At 48.3% G+C, this 14,380-nt stretch overlaps 1 protein-coding gene across 1 annotated transcript in view; it reads left to right on the forward strand.

Annotated features, from left to right (window-relative positions):
• The window catches only part of Tln2 (talin 2), a 473,598-nt gene extending 460,006 nt beyond the window's left edge, over positions 1–13,592 (forward strand). Inside the window, exons 47-51 of the mRNA XM_026779102.1 lie at positions 2,565–2,690; positions 4,636–4,698; positions 4,791–5,018; positions 7,895–8,020; positions 9,530–13,592. Of these exons, the coding sequence (XP_026634903.1) occupies positions 2,565–2,690; positions 4,636–4,698; positions 4,791–5,018; positions 7,895–8,020; positions 9,530–9,658 (672 nt within the window). The 3' untranslated portion in view covers positions 9,659–13,592. The remainder of the gene's footprint in view (positions 1–2,564; positions 2,691–4,635; positions 4,699–4,790; positions 5,019–7,894; positions 8,021–9,529) is intronic.
• Positions 13,593–14,380: the final 788 nt, after the last annotated feature.

A 14,380-nucleotide genomic window follows, 5' to 3' on the forward strand; every position in this document is an offset into this window, starting at 1 on the left:
GCATTAGGCTTTTTAAACTGTCAGCATTTCCTGGTGAACAACCTGGTAAGTGCCACAGTCAGGGGCCTATAATCCCACTTCCCAACTCCAAATGTTTCATATTTAAGTGTAAGTGTGTGTGTGTGTGTGTGTGTGTGTGTGTGTGTGTGTGTGTGTGTGTGTTTAAATTAAAGTCAAAGTCTCCAGGGTGGCAGAAGATGGGGGCAAGAAGGGCATTCCAATCAGATGTGACCAAGATTCTTGTGTGGAGCCTTGGTCTTGGGTTACAAGGGAATTCTGTTTTCTTGAGACTTAAGTCAGAATCTCATGATGGGCGTTCTGCTGCTGTCACACGAGCTTGGACTTGGAGGCTGCTTGAGGCAAGAGTCTGGGAGACTTGGGGTGCTACTACAGGCTTCCATTTCCTCGTCAGCAAAATGGGGAAGTGGTCCCTTGGGTGATTCCCCTGATGCCTTAGTCTGTTCTATGCTTCACTTTCTTTGGCAGAGGGAATTTTCAGAAAATCTCCAGGTCATTAAATGAATATATACAACATATATATATTCATGTGTATTTCTGTGTCTCCATATAAACCTGAGGTCGTGTATTTGGGGCCAATGCTTACAAATCAGCTTATGCCGGTGTCTTCTAATAAGTCGTTTTCACATTGCGGTAAACAAGTCCTAGACCCTTCTAACCCCGGAATGAGCACATGAAGCTGAGTCACTTTCTATCCAGAATACTCTTTGGGCAAGACGTTCTCTCCCTGGGAACCTACAGCATCCTGCTCTCACCCTTCACCTCCACTTTTAGTGCATTCGGCTTTTATTTTGATAGTATGTGTTGTAAAAATAATCATGATCCGTATTTTTCAAGGCTCAAGATACAGATATTAAGAATACGGAGCTAGGGGTCAAGGACACCAGTCAGTAAAAACTTGCTGTGTAAGCATGGGTTCAAGCCCCAGATCCCACATTAAAAAAAAAAAAAAAAGCCATGCACAGTGGTGCATACTTGAACTTGTAATCCCAGCATTGAGGAAGTAGAGATGAGCTTCTTGGCCCTTGCCTGCCAGCCCAGACAAACTAATAAGCCTCAGGCCAATGAAAGAGCGTGGCTCAAAAAGTGGGGGGTCATCCCAAAGTGTGACTCCCAAGGTGGTTTTCTGCCTCATACACAGAGAGAGGTGGGAAAGAGAGAGAAGAACGGTATCTGTAGTGCCTAAAGTTCCAAACAGCCCGTTTGCAGGTTTATTGGGACTATCATTTTTCTATGGTGCCCTCAGGGGTGACACAATCTGACAGGTATGCACAAATTTGAATTCAGAGAGATGTGGGTTCAGATTCTGGTTCCGATTCGTCATGCCTCCACACGACCATAGGCCTACCATCCTCCACCTGGAATCCATGCTGTCTTGATTTCTCTTACCCCACTGAGTATCCTGTGGTTGCTATGTAGCTCTCTGGGCCCAGTCACCTCACTAAAACCTAGGCTTTCTCACCATAAAAATGTAAAGTTCGTTTCAGTAAATAGTTGGCCAGATAGTAGATCCCCAGAAATGTCTTGCTGTTACTCAACATTGTGAATATACTTAATGCCACTGGATTGTATACATAAGATTATTAGTGGGATAAATTTGACTCTGATTTCAGTATGCATACAGAGAGAAGCATTGCTGTATCTGACCATTGTCTTCTAATGCTCAAAGCTATCAACCACATCATCAACAGTTTATAAACCAAGGACACCCAAACCACACTGACCTAGAGTCACACAGAATGTTAACCCAATAGACCTCATAAGTCCTCCATTCTGCTCCCCCAAAATGTGTGCTCCATCCTACCCAGCCTGGGACCACCACCCTTATACTTGCCTGGTTTCCCCCAGAGTACCTCCCCATCTTCCTGGTTGGTTTTGGCATCAGGGGATGTGGCGGTGGTGAAGTAAGATCTACCTCTGGTGCCTGCAATCGGCCTAGTGGTAACCAGGGCTCTTCCTGAGGCAGAGCCCTGCTTGGACATCAAGGTAACTGAACAAGGACGACCTTGAGACAACCTTGTTTGTTCTTTGGCTCCCGTTTACAATGTGGCTGACTTATAACTCAGCCACAGAAGTGTCAATCCTGAGTTGCTTTGGTTTTCACCCAAGCAAAATCAGACTTTCTAGAACTAATAACCGTCTTCCCTTATTTTCAAAACCATTTTTTGAGCTTGAGGTTCTGGCCAAGTATGTCACCACTCATTCTTTTGACTTGAATAATTGATTACTTTGAGTTGGGTTATTGATATTTCTGGAGCCTTCTGAGTGTCTCACTGTGAATTTTCGTGACTGTGACCTGGAGAAGTAGTTTGTCTCAGACTTTCCTGATTTAAAATGTGTATAGAATGTCACTACTAACAGCTTTTGCTTTCTAGTGGAAGGGGAGGGGAGGCAGCAGATGGAGAGGCCTCCCTGCCCTGGGTGTGGCTTGTCAACAAAAAGCAATAGACACCCGAAGAGCCAGGTGATGGAGCAGTAAGTAGTTTGGCAGAAAGAGCCCCCTGTGGCTGCACATCGCATTTGACTTGGTTTTCTTTCCGTTATAGCAAGCAGACGAGACCCTGGATTTTGAAGAACAGATCTTAGAAGCCGCTAAGTCCATTGCTGCTGCCACAAGTGCCCTAGTCAAATCAGCCTCAGCAGCCCAGAGGGAGCTGGTGGCCCAAGGCAAGGTGGGTATACTTGGGTGGCCAAGCCGTAGGGCATCGTGGAGGGAGAGCCACTGAGCGATAGAGGAGAAATGTTTGGCTTGAAAAGGAGCTGCGTGTTGGGATCCTGTTGCTGGGATACAAGTCTTTTCCCCACCACTGAAAGCTGTGCTTAAATTCCATCAGTTGAGTGAAGGCTTTGGCTCCCAGGCTTCTCATCTGCTTCTCATTAGGGAAAGCATCCCACCCACTCCAGGCAGAGATCAGGGCCTGAAAGAGACATTTACAGTCCCACTGTGCATTAGGCTTTTTAAACTGTCAGCATTTCCTGGTGAACAACCTGGTAAGTGCCACAGTCAGGGGCCTATAATCCCACTTCCCAACTCCAAATGTCTCCACTTGGTTTTAGGACCATCAAATGAATGCTGGTTGGCTTAGCAGTTAGGGCCTTCCTGAGCCTGTGGCTCACACGACCGGTCTAGACTTAAATCTGAGATTCCCTCTATCCGTATCATTGCCGTTAATCCAATCCACACATTTTATGCACACATTTTATGCACAGGCATAAAAATATCACTGCTTTTCAATATTTAAAATGTGTCATGTGTCCTGTTGTTCCCATACATGGGGTCATCCTATCCAGGCTGTATCTTGCTTAGAGCCTCCCGAATACAGAGGCTCTCCAGAAACCTCTTGAGTTGTAGATCTGAGGATGACTCTGTCACTTGTGCGCATGTTACGAGGCCTTTGTTGCCCATAGTCAAAGAGTTGGGTCGAGTTTTAGAAAATAGAGGAAGAGCTCTGCTTGACCAGTGACTGTTCAGCTTCTACCAGGAAGTTTTGTGCATCTTGCTCTAAAGTACATACTTGCTCTTCTTCCAAACCATCACGTGGTATGTCATGCAAGATCACTGGATGTACATCTTCCCGCCCAAGGATGCAGGCTGACCCCTGGGCTTCTCAATGAATCTCTATAGGTCCTGCCTGTGCTTGTCTTGCTGTACATTTTCATCAAGTTGTTGTTGACTGGACAACCTATAGAGACAGATAGATCACTGATGTATTCAGCTTCCTTCAGCCACAGTAAAAGATGACTGATTGCTATATGCTAGACAGATCTATATGCTAGGCTGATTGCTATATGCTAGACAGATATGCCTGAGAATCTATTTTGAATGTAGTATGTTTCCTGTCCTCCATGGCACTCTGTTTGTTCAGGCATTTAAAAGTTGGGAAAGGAAGTTCAGCTGATACTGGAGGAGCTATAGAATTATATGGGGGTCTTGGGGATTTGCCTGACACTCAGGAAGTTATCTGTAATTATTGATGGATCTCCAATCTTGTTTTCAAACTGCGGTGCTCATCTCTTATCTCCTGCAGCAATACCCTGGAGATCTGGACAGTAAATCTCTCATTTGCTGCGATTTTTAAAGCAAAAACAGAGAAGGGACTCTTTCCCCAGCCTCTTTTTCTCTCCACTACTGAGGAAATTTCCTTAGAACTAGGGCCTGACCTCATTTGCATAGAGGGAAATACACCACCCTTTAGCATCTCCTCTGCCAGAATCTCACACCATGGCTTTCAGGGTGCAAGCAGGAGAGATTTAAATTGTTCTTGACCCTTGAAGAAGGAAGCTTTAGTGTGTATAGCAAAAGAAAGGTAACAGAGCAAGTCAGCCTCAACGAGAGCCCCAAACCATCATTGCCTGGAAATGTGCCATCAGCAGCCAAAGGGGAACCATTGGAGCATTGTCCTTTGCATATAAGGCCAGGCAACACCGGCCAGCAGATGCTGACCCAATGGATCTGTGGCTGGGATCCTGTGAGGGGAATGATTGGACCATTCCAAGGTCAGTGCTCTTGGTGAGGGTAACCAGACAGTGCTGTATGTCTGGTTTCAGGGCACAAGAGGGTTTAGGGTGACTGCAGCTCGCCTTGCTCATGGCAGACTTCCCTCCCCTGTTCAACAGGTGGGCTCCATCCCTGCCAATGCTGCTGACGATGGACAGTGGTCACAGGGGCTGATCTCTGCCGTGAGTCACCTTTTCCTTCCTCTTCATTTGTTTTGTGGATTCCCCCAAGGGAGGTTTGGGCCTTGAGTCACCTGTCTGTTGACTGTCCTCAGGCCCGGATGGTGGCAGCAGCAACCAGCAGTCTCTGTGAGGCGGCCAATGCCTCTGTTCAGGGACATGCCAGCGAGGAAAAGCTCATCTCATCTGCCAAGCAGGTTGCGGCTTCGACCGCTCAGCTGCTGGTGGCCTGCAAGGTGAAGGCCGACCAGGATTCAGAGGCCATGAAGCGGCTACAGGTAATGGTCACTGATGCTGGTGGGAAAATACTCCTGTTGGAGCGGGTAAGTGTCGCCAGAGGGGACCGTCTCACTTCCTTGGCATGACCCACCAGGCTTTCCATCCGCCAGCTCTGTCTCTCTGCAGCCTCATCCTCTGCCATCTGCATCCGTGTATCCCACAGCCACTGCCCACCGCATCCACGCAGCACCAGGGCCTTCTGGGCTGGTGCCTGTGGACCGTCACTCACCTGGGATGGTCTGGCTTCTCACCAGCCCAATCCAGCAAACTCCTGCTAGTCTTCCGAGACTGAATTCAAAGTCACCTCTTTTGGGAAACTCTTTTTGACTCTCTCCTCTGTCCTGCCAGAGCCGCTGGCCTGGCCACTCTTATGGTCCCTATCCCATGGCACCTCTGCCTGTATTTTTCTGTGTCCCGGCTGTATCTCTGGTACGTCACCTTCATGGCACCTGACTCAGAGGAGGCCCTCGGGTAGTGTTTGCTCAAGCAGAGAGAGAATGCCCAGAGGGGATTTCAGAAAGTTGCGAAGGTTTCCTTCCCGAAACCTAGAAAGTATGCTTATAACAATCAAGCTCTTCAACATACATACACATTGTTCTGATTGTTTAACATTGTTTGAGGGCTGTAAAGATGGCTCAGTGGGTAAAGGTGTTTGCTGCCAAGCCTGATGACCTGAGTTCAACCCCAGAATCTACACAGGGGCAGGTGAGAACTGACTCCCACAAGTTCTCTTCAGACATCCACACGGCGTGTGTGCTCACACGCACACACACACACAATGTATATATACATAATATATATTAAAATAAAAACTGTTTTAAACACAGTGAAGGGAACATTTGAATGAGAAACAAAATTACATTGCCTCTGTGCCCTCATACAAAAAAATGTTCGTTTTCCGTTCCTCTTGTCGTCTACATGAGATGATTGTGTCTGCCTGTGGTCATAGCAAGATACATCTGCTTCTCTGTTGCATACGTGTCATCATACACATTCTTCCTCGAGGTGGAGACTCCATTCTTCATGGGTCTCAGTTTTCAGTGATTGCATGGTTTTGCATCAGCTGATTACGCCAGTTTCCCCCATGCTTCCGACATTGTATTTGTTTCCAGCTTTCTAGAGTTTTACTGTGATAAGTGTTATTATATAGATGGTTGATAATTGCTTCCAGGATCTGATATATACATCATGAATGAAACCATAAAGGGCAGAAAGTCCAGATGCTTCTTACAGACTCAGAAGTCTCTTAACGATTTTTAAAATCCTTTTTTCCCTCTTGGATGTGAGACTTAAGTATAGGAGATGCTCTAAGGAAACCACTTAAGTTAGAGGCTGGGGTTTGAGGATTAGGGATATGGCTCTCCAGCAGAGTGCTTGCCTAGCATGAATTCAGCCTTGGGTTCAGTCCCTCGTACCACATAAAACAGGGTTGGTGGTGTGAGCCTGTGAGAGCAGACCTGGGGAGCTGGAAGCTGAAAGATCAGGAGTTCAAAGTCATGGCTGTCCCTTAGAGCTAGACTCTTGACTCTGAGAGAGGTGGGCAAGGAACGTAGGAGATTTAGTGACTCTTTGAACACCACTAAAAGATAATTCCAGACCACAGCTGGCAGAAGACAGTTTCCTAGGGCCCTGCTCCCTGAAGGTTAAGATAAACAAGCGGGCTGAGGAGATGGCTCTGTGGGTAAGGTGCTTGCGTGTACAGGCATGAGGATTTGAATTCCATTCCAACCCCTACATAAAAGCCAGACACAGTGGCTTGGGCCTGTAATCCTAGTGTAAAGAAGGCAGAAACCGGCAGATTTCTGGGCTCACTGGCCAGCCAACTTCTGACATCTATGTGCATGCACGCGTGTGTACTCAAACACACAGAAGAGTAAAGTAGAATGGACAGAAGTCTGTAATAAAAAGATGGAGACTTCTGTTGACAGACTTACCTAGATCTGTCTCCAGCAGTCGCTTCATTCTTGTTCATAAAGCACAAACTTAGCTGTGACTTCAAGTCTATCCTTGAAGTCCGCTACTCACAAGACTTAGCCCCCCTGCAAGAGCGGATGCTCCAGGCTTGTACATGCACAGCCCCCCACTCCCTCTGGCAACCTTCAGTGAATCCCAACTTGGAGCAGCCTCTGTAGCAAGTTCTGAGGGCACAAAGAGTTTAATTATTAATAATTGCCCCATGTCCTCAAGTTGTTACTGCCTAGAATAGAGTTGTCCCAAGGATGGTAAGGATGGTAACAAAGATATCAGAGAACGCCCAAGGACCTCAATAAGGGAACGTGAGCATTGCCATGACCTGCAGGAAAGCATGAAATCTGGGCCAAGACTTCAAATACATGTGAAGTTAGGGCCACGGAGCAGCCATTTTTCAGACTAAGGGGGCAGCCCCTGCATGGACTTCCATCACAAGCATAAGCTGCTAGTTGTGTCTCACCATTCCCCTCCAGAGCATGTGCTCAGGCAGAGAAAAGCACTCTCTTTGTAAGGATGAGGCCCTGAACTTGATCCCCACAGCCCATGTAAGAAAGCTGAGCATAGCAGCGTCTGTTTGTAATTCCAGGGCTGGAAAGGCAGAAACAAAAGCATCCCCAGGGCTCACCAACAAGCCAGTCTAACCTAATTGGTGAGCTTCCGACCACTGAGAGGCTCTGTCTCGAAGGAAGTAGGTGGCATTCCTGAGGTTGTTCTCTGGTTTCCATAGCTACACACATGCACCCATATAAACACACACACATAAATGCATTTTTTTGAAAAAGGCTTATGTGGTCAGTGCTGGAGGAGGTGATGTGTAGACAGGTGATGGGTACTCGCTGGCTCCAGGAAACTTCTGTGTTATCACTTCGTCTCGTGAACTTCATATCTGTTCTTGCCAGGCCCGTGTGGCGTTGCTAACGATGTCCCGTGTGTCTTGTTCCCTCTCTAGGCAGCAGGAAACGCTGTGAAAAGAGCCTCAGACAATCTTGTCCGTGCAGCCCAGAAGGCAGCTTTCGGCAAAGCTGACGATGATGATGTTGTCGTGAAAACAAAGTTTGTGGGAGGCATTGCTCAGGTGAGAGGCTAAACCCACAGTAACGTGCAGCTGCCAGACAGCTGGCTAAACAGTGCCTTACACAGGCTGCAAGATCCTTTCTTCTTATGAAGCCATTTAGGAAATGCGTGATGTTTCTGCCATGTTTGAGACCCAGACTGCACCTTATCCTCCCTCTCTAGATGTTGCTCCTGGCAACTGGGTCCAAGGTGGCTTAATTACCAACCTCAGTGTCCCATGACAGCAAGCACTGGAACTTACAAACCTCACTTCCTCTCCCATACTGTTGGTCAGCACCTAGTCACGCGGGAAGATGGGACATGTGGGGTTCTTTTCCGGGTAGCCGTGCACCTAGCTACAATCCAGCTTTTCTGTCACAGAGAAAGAAAGGAACAGACTAGCCTAGAGTAGAGCAGGGTGTCTCTGGGACTGCCGTCCTGGCCGTCCTCCACTGCACCAGTTAGCTAGTACTCCTCAGTTTCGACCTTAGAAGCATGAAGTGCGTGCATTCTGTCCTCTGTATCTATCCACAACTTTCGCATCCTGGGATTCAACCAACAGCGGCTTGAAGATATTCAGGGAAAACTGCAGCTGTATGGAACGTAAACAGGCTGTCTTTTCCAGTCATTCTTTAAACGATACAGTTTGGCTATATGCGTGCAGTGTTCGCATTACGTTCAGTCCTATAAATCACCTGGAGATTATTTAAAATATGCACGAGGAAGCTAAGGAGATGGCTTAGTGGGTAAAGTGCTTACCATTCATGCATGAAGATATGTGTTTGATCTCCAAATCCTATGTTTTTAAAAAGAATAGATGTGGTGTGCACATATGTAATACCAATGCTGAGGAGAAAGAGACAGGCAGTCTAGTTCCAGGTAAAACTGAGAGACACTGTCTCCAGCATCAAGGTGGATGGCTCCCTGAGGAACAACAGTCAAAGTTGACCTCTGGCCTCCACATACACACACTGATGTGATGCACTGCCATGGCCCACCCCTCTCAGCCTCAGACCCCTCATTGTACATACGGGACTTTCACAGGCTTGCCATAGACAAGTATAGGCATCAGGCCTGGTGTGGATGCAGGAGATGTTTGCTGCTGAGTCCCTACCTGCCCAGAAGTCAGCTTGTTTTTTTTCTGATCAACTGAGTCTCAGAACCCAGCCATGGTGTAGACAGAGCTTAGCTCAGAGCTAAGAATGCTGCTCCTGGCCAGTATCGTGGCTCAACAAGTAAAGATGCTTGTAGGGTAAAGCGCTTGCCACCAGACCTGGAGGCCCGAGTTCAATCCCCAGGACCCACGTGCTGCACGTAGAGAGCTGATTTCTGCACGTTGTCCTCTGACCTCTACATGTGTGCTGTAGTTGTGTGCTATGGCACCTGCACACACACGCTACACACACAAAATAAATAAATAGTTTTTTTTAAGAAGAATGTTCTTCTGTATCCATCATTGGAGGGCCCGGGGAAGACAGAGGCCTCCAGTAAAGCTTCCCATCCCATCCCATCTTACTCTGTTTCCCTCCAGATCATCGCAGCCCAGGAAGAAATGCTTAAGAAAGAGCGAGAGCTGGAGGAAGCCCGGAAGAAGCTGGCCCAGATCCGCCAGCAGCAGTATAAATTCCTACCCACCGAGCTGAGGGAGGATGAGGGCTAGTGCCTGCCCACGATGGCGAGCCCCAGGAGGTGGTGCCACCCCCACCCCCCCAACAAGAACTGGACAGAGCAGTGCTCCCAAGAGCCGGGCACTTCCTGGAAACGCCTGGCCCTCCACCTGGAGTCTCTTTCTCACTCCTCGGTCCTGTGACCACCGACTGCATGATCATGACCTCACGGTACAGTGTCCTACCACAGCCCCTCCAGCCCCCCTCGTGCCTCGCTTTATCTCAGGAGAGAGGGGCGCGCATTTCATGGACTGTTACCAAAAAGAGAGAAGTCAGTATTATGTCGTTCTCAGACACCTTAGTCTTTGTCCTCCAAGGCTGCTCCAGGGCCTCTGTGACATCGCCACACTAGGGAAAGAACAACAGTGATGGCCCACAGGACTCGTCAGTATCGCGGACACAGATATTCTCTCGCTAGAGAGAAGACAGAAGCTGGAGTCAGACACTGTTAGGAAAGCCAGAAACGCTCCCAGGTGGACTCTGGGTCTGGCGTCACAGAGGTCCTTGTAAGTTTGGAGCACTGATTTGCCCACGGGGGTGAAGAACCCCTGCCCCGTTTGCACGCTTTTCTTGCCTCAGTGTGTAAGCTACTTGTACAATCTACACCCATCTTGTATTCTTGTGACCCAGAAAAAAATGGAAGTTATTTTATTTTTTTTTCTCTCTCCGTAACCCAAAGGGCAGAGTTGTGGAAAGTGGTCAGGGTTTAGATGGGCAGGGGCCCGAATAAAATCCTGGGCTCCTTACTCTGCAAGGCTGTTTTGGTTCATGCAAATGAACACACACAAACTGTGTCCCTGTTGGGTCTCAGCGCAGCGCCCCCTGGAGGAAAAATCAAGAGGGATTTAGTTGGGAATGAGGAGCCTCTCACCTTCAAGCCCCATTATCAGCTCCTGTGCTCTTAGGAGGGTCCAAGTTCAAGGTGGAAGGCTGTCTGTTTAGAACTTTCTCTGCTCTTCCATCCCAAAGAGGGTATTCCCCGCCCCCCTTATCTTACTACAGCATAGATCCCTGAGTTTACATTTGATCTGAGCTCCTACCTAAGATGATGGGTGATGGATAAATGGCCGATGGCCAAGGGTCTAATACCAAGCAAGCCCCGGCAGATTTCAATGAATTCATGAAGGGAAAACCAGAGTTAGTAGGGCCATGCTGGGGCTGTAGCTCGGCTGGTAGTGTTGGCCTGGCTAGCTGGCACAAAGCGGGTTCCATCGCTGGCATCACCTAAACTCGGTGTGGTGGCACATGTCTACAACCCCAGCACTGGGGAGATGAAGGCAGGAGAATCAGAAGTTCAAGATTATCCTTAGCTACACAGTAAGTTAGAGACCACCTTGGCCACGTGAGACCCTGTCTCCCAAAGGGGCAAAAAAGGTAATAGCGGCATATTGTTTTCAAAACTGATGGCTGCTGAAGGCAGGCGCTCCCGTCCCTTAATGATCTGATGCCAGTACCACGGTGTATGTTACACTCAGCACCTAGATCCAGATTTCTACCAAAGAAGAAATATTGGTAGACTGGTGGGGAAAAAAAAAGAGTTGTCCTTCAACCTGGCCAGGAGAGTCTTCTCCAGCGGTTTACCCCTGTGCCGCAGTTTTAAAATATAATTAAATTCAGAAGCTTCCCAGATTATAGGGACTTATGAGTGCCCCCCCCATGGGAATTCTTTTCAGACAGGTAGAAGGATATACAGAGTGGGGTGTGGGTGGAGAGCTAATGGTGAGCGCATATGGAGGGAAAGAGGGTGTGCAGACTTCAGATCCAGTAGAGGAGGATGCTGGGGAGCCCTGGGTGCTCATGGGAAAGCAGATGGTCTTGCTCACTGTCTTTCAGTCGAACTCTTCATGTCTCTGCTGGGGGCTTTCCAAAGCTATTAAATCAGACCCAAAAGTTCACGATCAGGATGTGATAATGACCTCATGCAGCAGGACAGGAGGCCCTCCTGCAGCCAGCTCACCCTCCTTCCTGTAGGGTATGCTTCTAGGCAGAGTTCTCTGTCCTTGCCCGGGGGTTGTTAAAAACCTTCACAGAAGTGAATACTGGAGGAAAATCTCTAACAAATGAAAAGCAGAGGGCTGTCCTTTCTGGCTGGGAGGAGTGTTTCAGGAGAACAGGAGTCTGCCCTCCTGTCTGGACCTGTGTGCCGCTAGGAACTTGGCGGGGAGGTGGTTCCTAGGCATCACCTGCCGTGGTCCTGTCTCACCTGTCCCTTGCTTGTCCATGCTGCGTCCATGTTTGTGAAAGTCCTTGTGGCTGGCTGGGTCTCTCCTCGTTTCATAAAATGGACGAAATACTGGACTATGGCCATTACTTGATAAATGCTGCTGGTGGTGTCTCAGGCACCGAGGGGACTTTTGGCTCCTAAGGCAGAAAGAATACAGATGCAGTGAGTTGCATTTTGGAGTAGTTTCAAAGAAAAGTGGCCCAAGGCCCGGAGTGTAAACCGTATCCCTCTGTGAGGGAACGGGGCTAGGTATGCAGATGAGTACTCTCCCACCTCTATCCGCAGAGAGAAGCTGCTGTTGGGTTTGGAATTCTTAGGCTGATCTATCTGTCCAGAATTTCCATTTTTGATGATCAAAAGAGGGATGTGTCCAGTGACTGGGGAATTCCATCTAGCTTGCTTCTTTGGATCGGGATGCAAAAGACATGTTTGTTCAGACAGCCCTGGGTAGCACTTCCACTGGGCAGTTGGGGGTAGTCTTGGAAGTCATTATAAACAGATACTTAAGACCTAGCCAGTCTGCCAGTTGTCGCTGTGGTTTTCAGAGGCAGCTGCCCAGGCTCCCATCTGTGCACAGCCTTTCATAGCTAAGCCACTGCCAGATCTGCTGGCGTATATGCTTAATCCAGAAAAGCCCCCAAGTTGCTCACCAGAGTCATCTGCTTGTCTTCTGCATACTCTGCCAGCTGGGGAGAGTGCAGGCAACCGAAGCCAACCCCTCATTTGTTGAAAACCAGGTGTGGTGGCATACATTTGACAGGAGGATCACAAGTTTAAGGCCAGCCTGGGCTGGGTAGCAAGCTCCTGTCTCAGAAAACCAAAGGCTGGTGGGTGTAACTTAGGGTTAGAATGGTTGGTTAGTAAACGCAAGGCCCTGGGTTCATTCCCGACAGCACACATGCAAAGTATAGCCAAAATATACCACTACCTAAAAGGATGTATCTCTCCCCAACACCACCTAAGTGACTCCAGAACCAAAACCTCATGAAGGAACCAGGGTGGAGGTGGTAAAACCAGCTCTCAGCTCCCCTTCTTTCCTCTCTGGCAAGTGGTCCCCCAAATCTCCCTGAGCTCTGCAATTGCGGGCTGTGGCAGCCCCTCTAGGATGTTTGGCTTAAGACCCTAGCACAGATTGCCCATGGGCTCTGCTCTGACCCCTAGAGGAAATAAGCACTCTGCGACCGAGGGGACAGATGCTTCTAAGAGATTTAGCAAATGCAAGGAATCCAAAGGAAAAGTTCACTTTCAGGCTGAGAGGCAATGGTCCCCAGAGTCCTGAAAGCCAGGGGTCTTGATGGCACAGGTCTTACCTCTCCACCGAGTCCCTCCCAGAGGGTCATCAGCTAGGGAGGGCACCCCGTGCAAACCCCCAACACCACTGCTCCACTGCTCTGAGTTTGTGCCTGGTGTGTTGAGGTTATGGTCATTGGGAATGAGCGTGAAGACGGACCTTCTGTTCGTCTGCAAATACCGTGAAGAGCTGATACTTTTCTGTGAAGTGGGCTAGCTTTTATCTGGTCTCCCTGGAACCCAGCTCCCAGCCTAACAGGAAGCAACAACATGCAAACCCCTCTACAGCCGCGCCCACTAGAAGACAAGAAAGAGAAGCTCTGCCCTTGTCATAATGTTTAATCGCATAAATTAATTTATCTAATCACATAAATTATTTTTTTTATTCATCAGAAATAAACTTTTAAAGGAATGAACTTGTGTGAAAGTTTAATGGCAATGGGAGGGAGACAAAAAAGAGGGAAGAGAGTGTCTTCGTCTTGGGGAAGATATTCTTCTTTAAGCCAGCCATCTCCATAGTAACCAAAGATGTGGAGGGGGGAGGTGTATGAGAGCAAGGGATAAGACCAGTAGTCGACCAGAAGGCCACAGGGTGTCACCCAGTTCTTTTCTGCTTTGCTGACACCAGAAGCTAGCTTGAATAGGAAGGCGTTGTTTCTTCTTCACTTTGAAAGAACTAGGCTTCCTGAACAAGTAGTTTGGCCTTTTGCATGTCAATGGAAGACAGACCACCTAAATCCCGAAGGGTATGTATGGGACACTTGGCCTGGAGACCACCACAGGAAGATTGGGTTCATTTGTAACAGCTGAGGCCAAAAATGTCACCTCCAGCCTTCCTTCCTGTTTGAGGGGGTGGATCTTTGGCCAGGACTCCTTGTTGTCGGGACAGCCAGATTTAGAAAAGTATGAAGCATTCCTAATCTGCAAGATGGGGTTGTCCAAGAATTGCCATAGCAACCAAAAGTGACATTGGGATGGCCATCAACTATTAAGAGGACTCTTAAAGTCACGCTCACTAAGCCAATTGATAAGAAAGGCTTCATATCTCTGACTTAATAAGAACGACAAAGGGGTTAGTTAGGGCTGACCACCGCACAAACAGAAGTGAGGAGTCTGAGGCAGACCAGGAGATGCGGTGGGAGTCTCTTGAGTGTCAGCCCTGTGCTACCAGACATACCTCAGGGCTCAGCCGTCCAGGAGA

The sequence above is a fragment of the Microtus ochrogaster genome, chromosome 5, assembly GCF_000317375.1.
Source record: "Microtus ochrogaster isolate Prairie Vole_2 chromosome 5, MicOch1.0, whole genome shotgun sequence".
In the NCBI taxonomy this organism is placed as follows: domain Eukaryota; kingdom Metazoa; phylum Chordata; class Mammalia; order Rodentia; family Cricetidae; genus Microtus; species Microtus ochrogaster.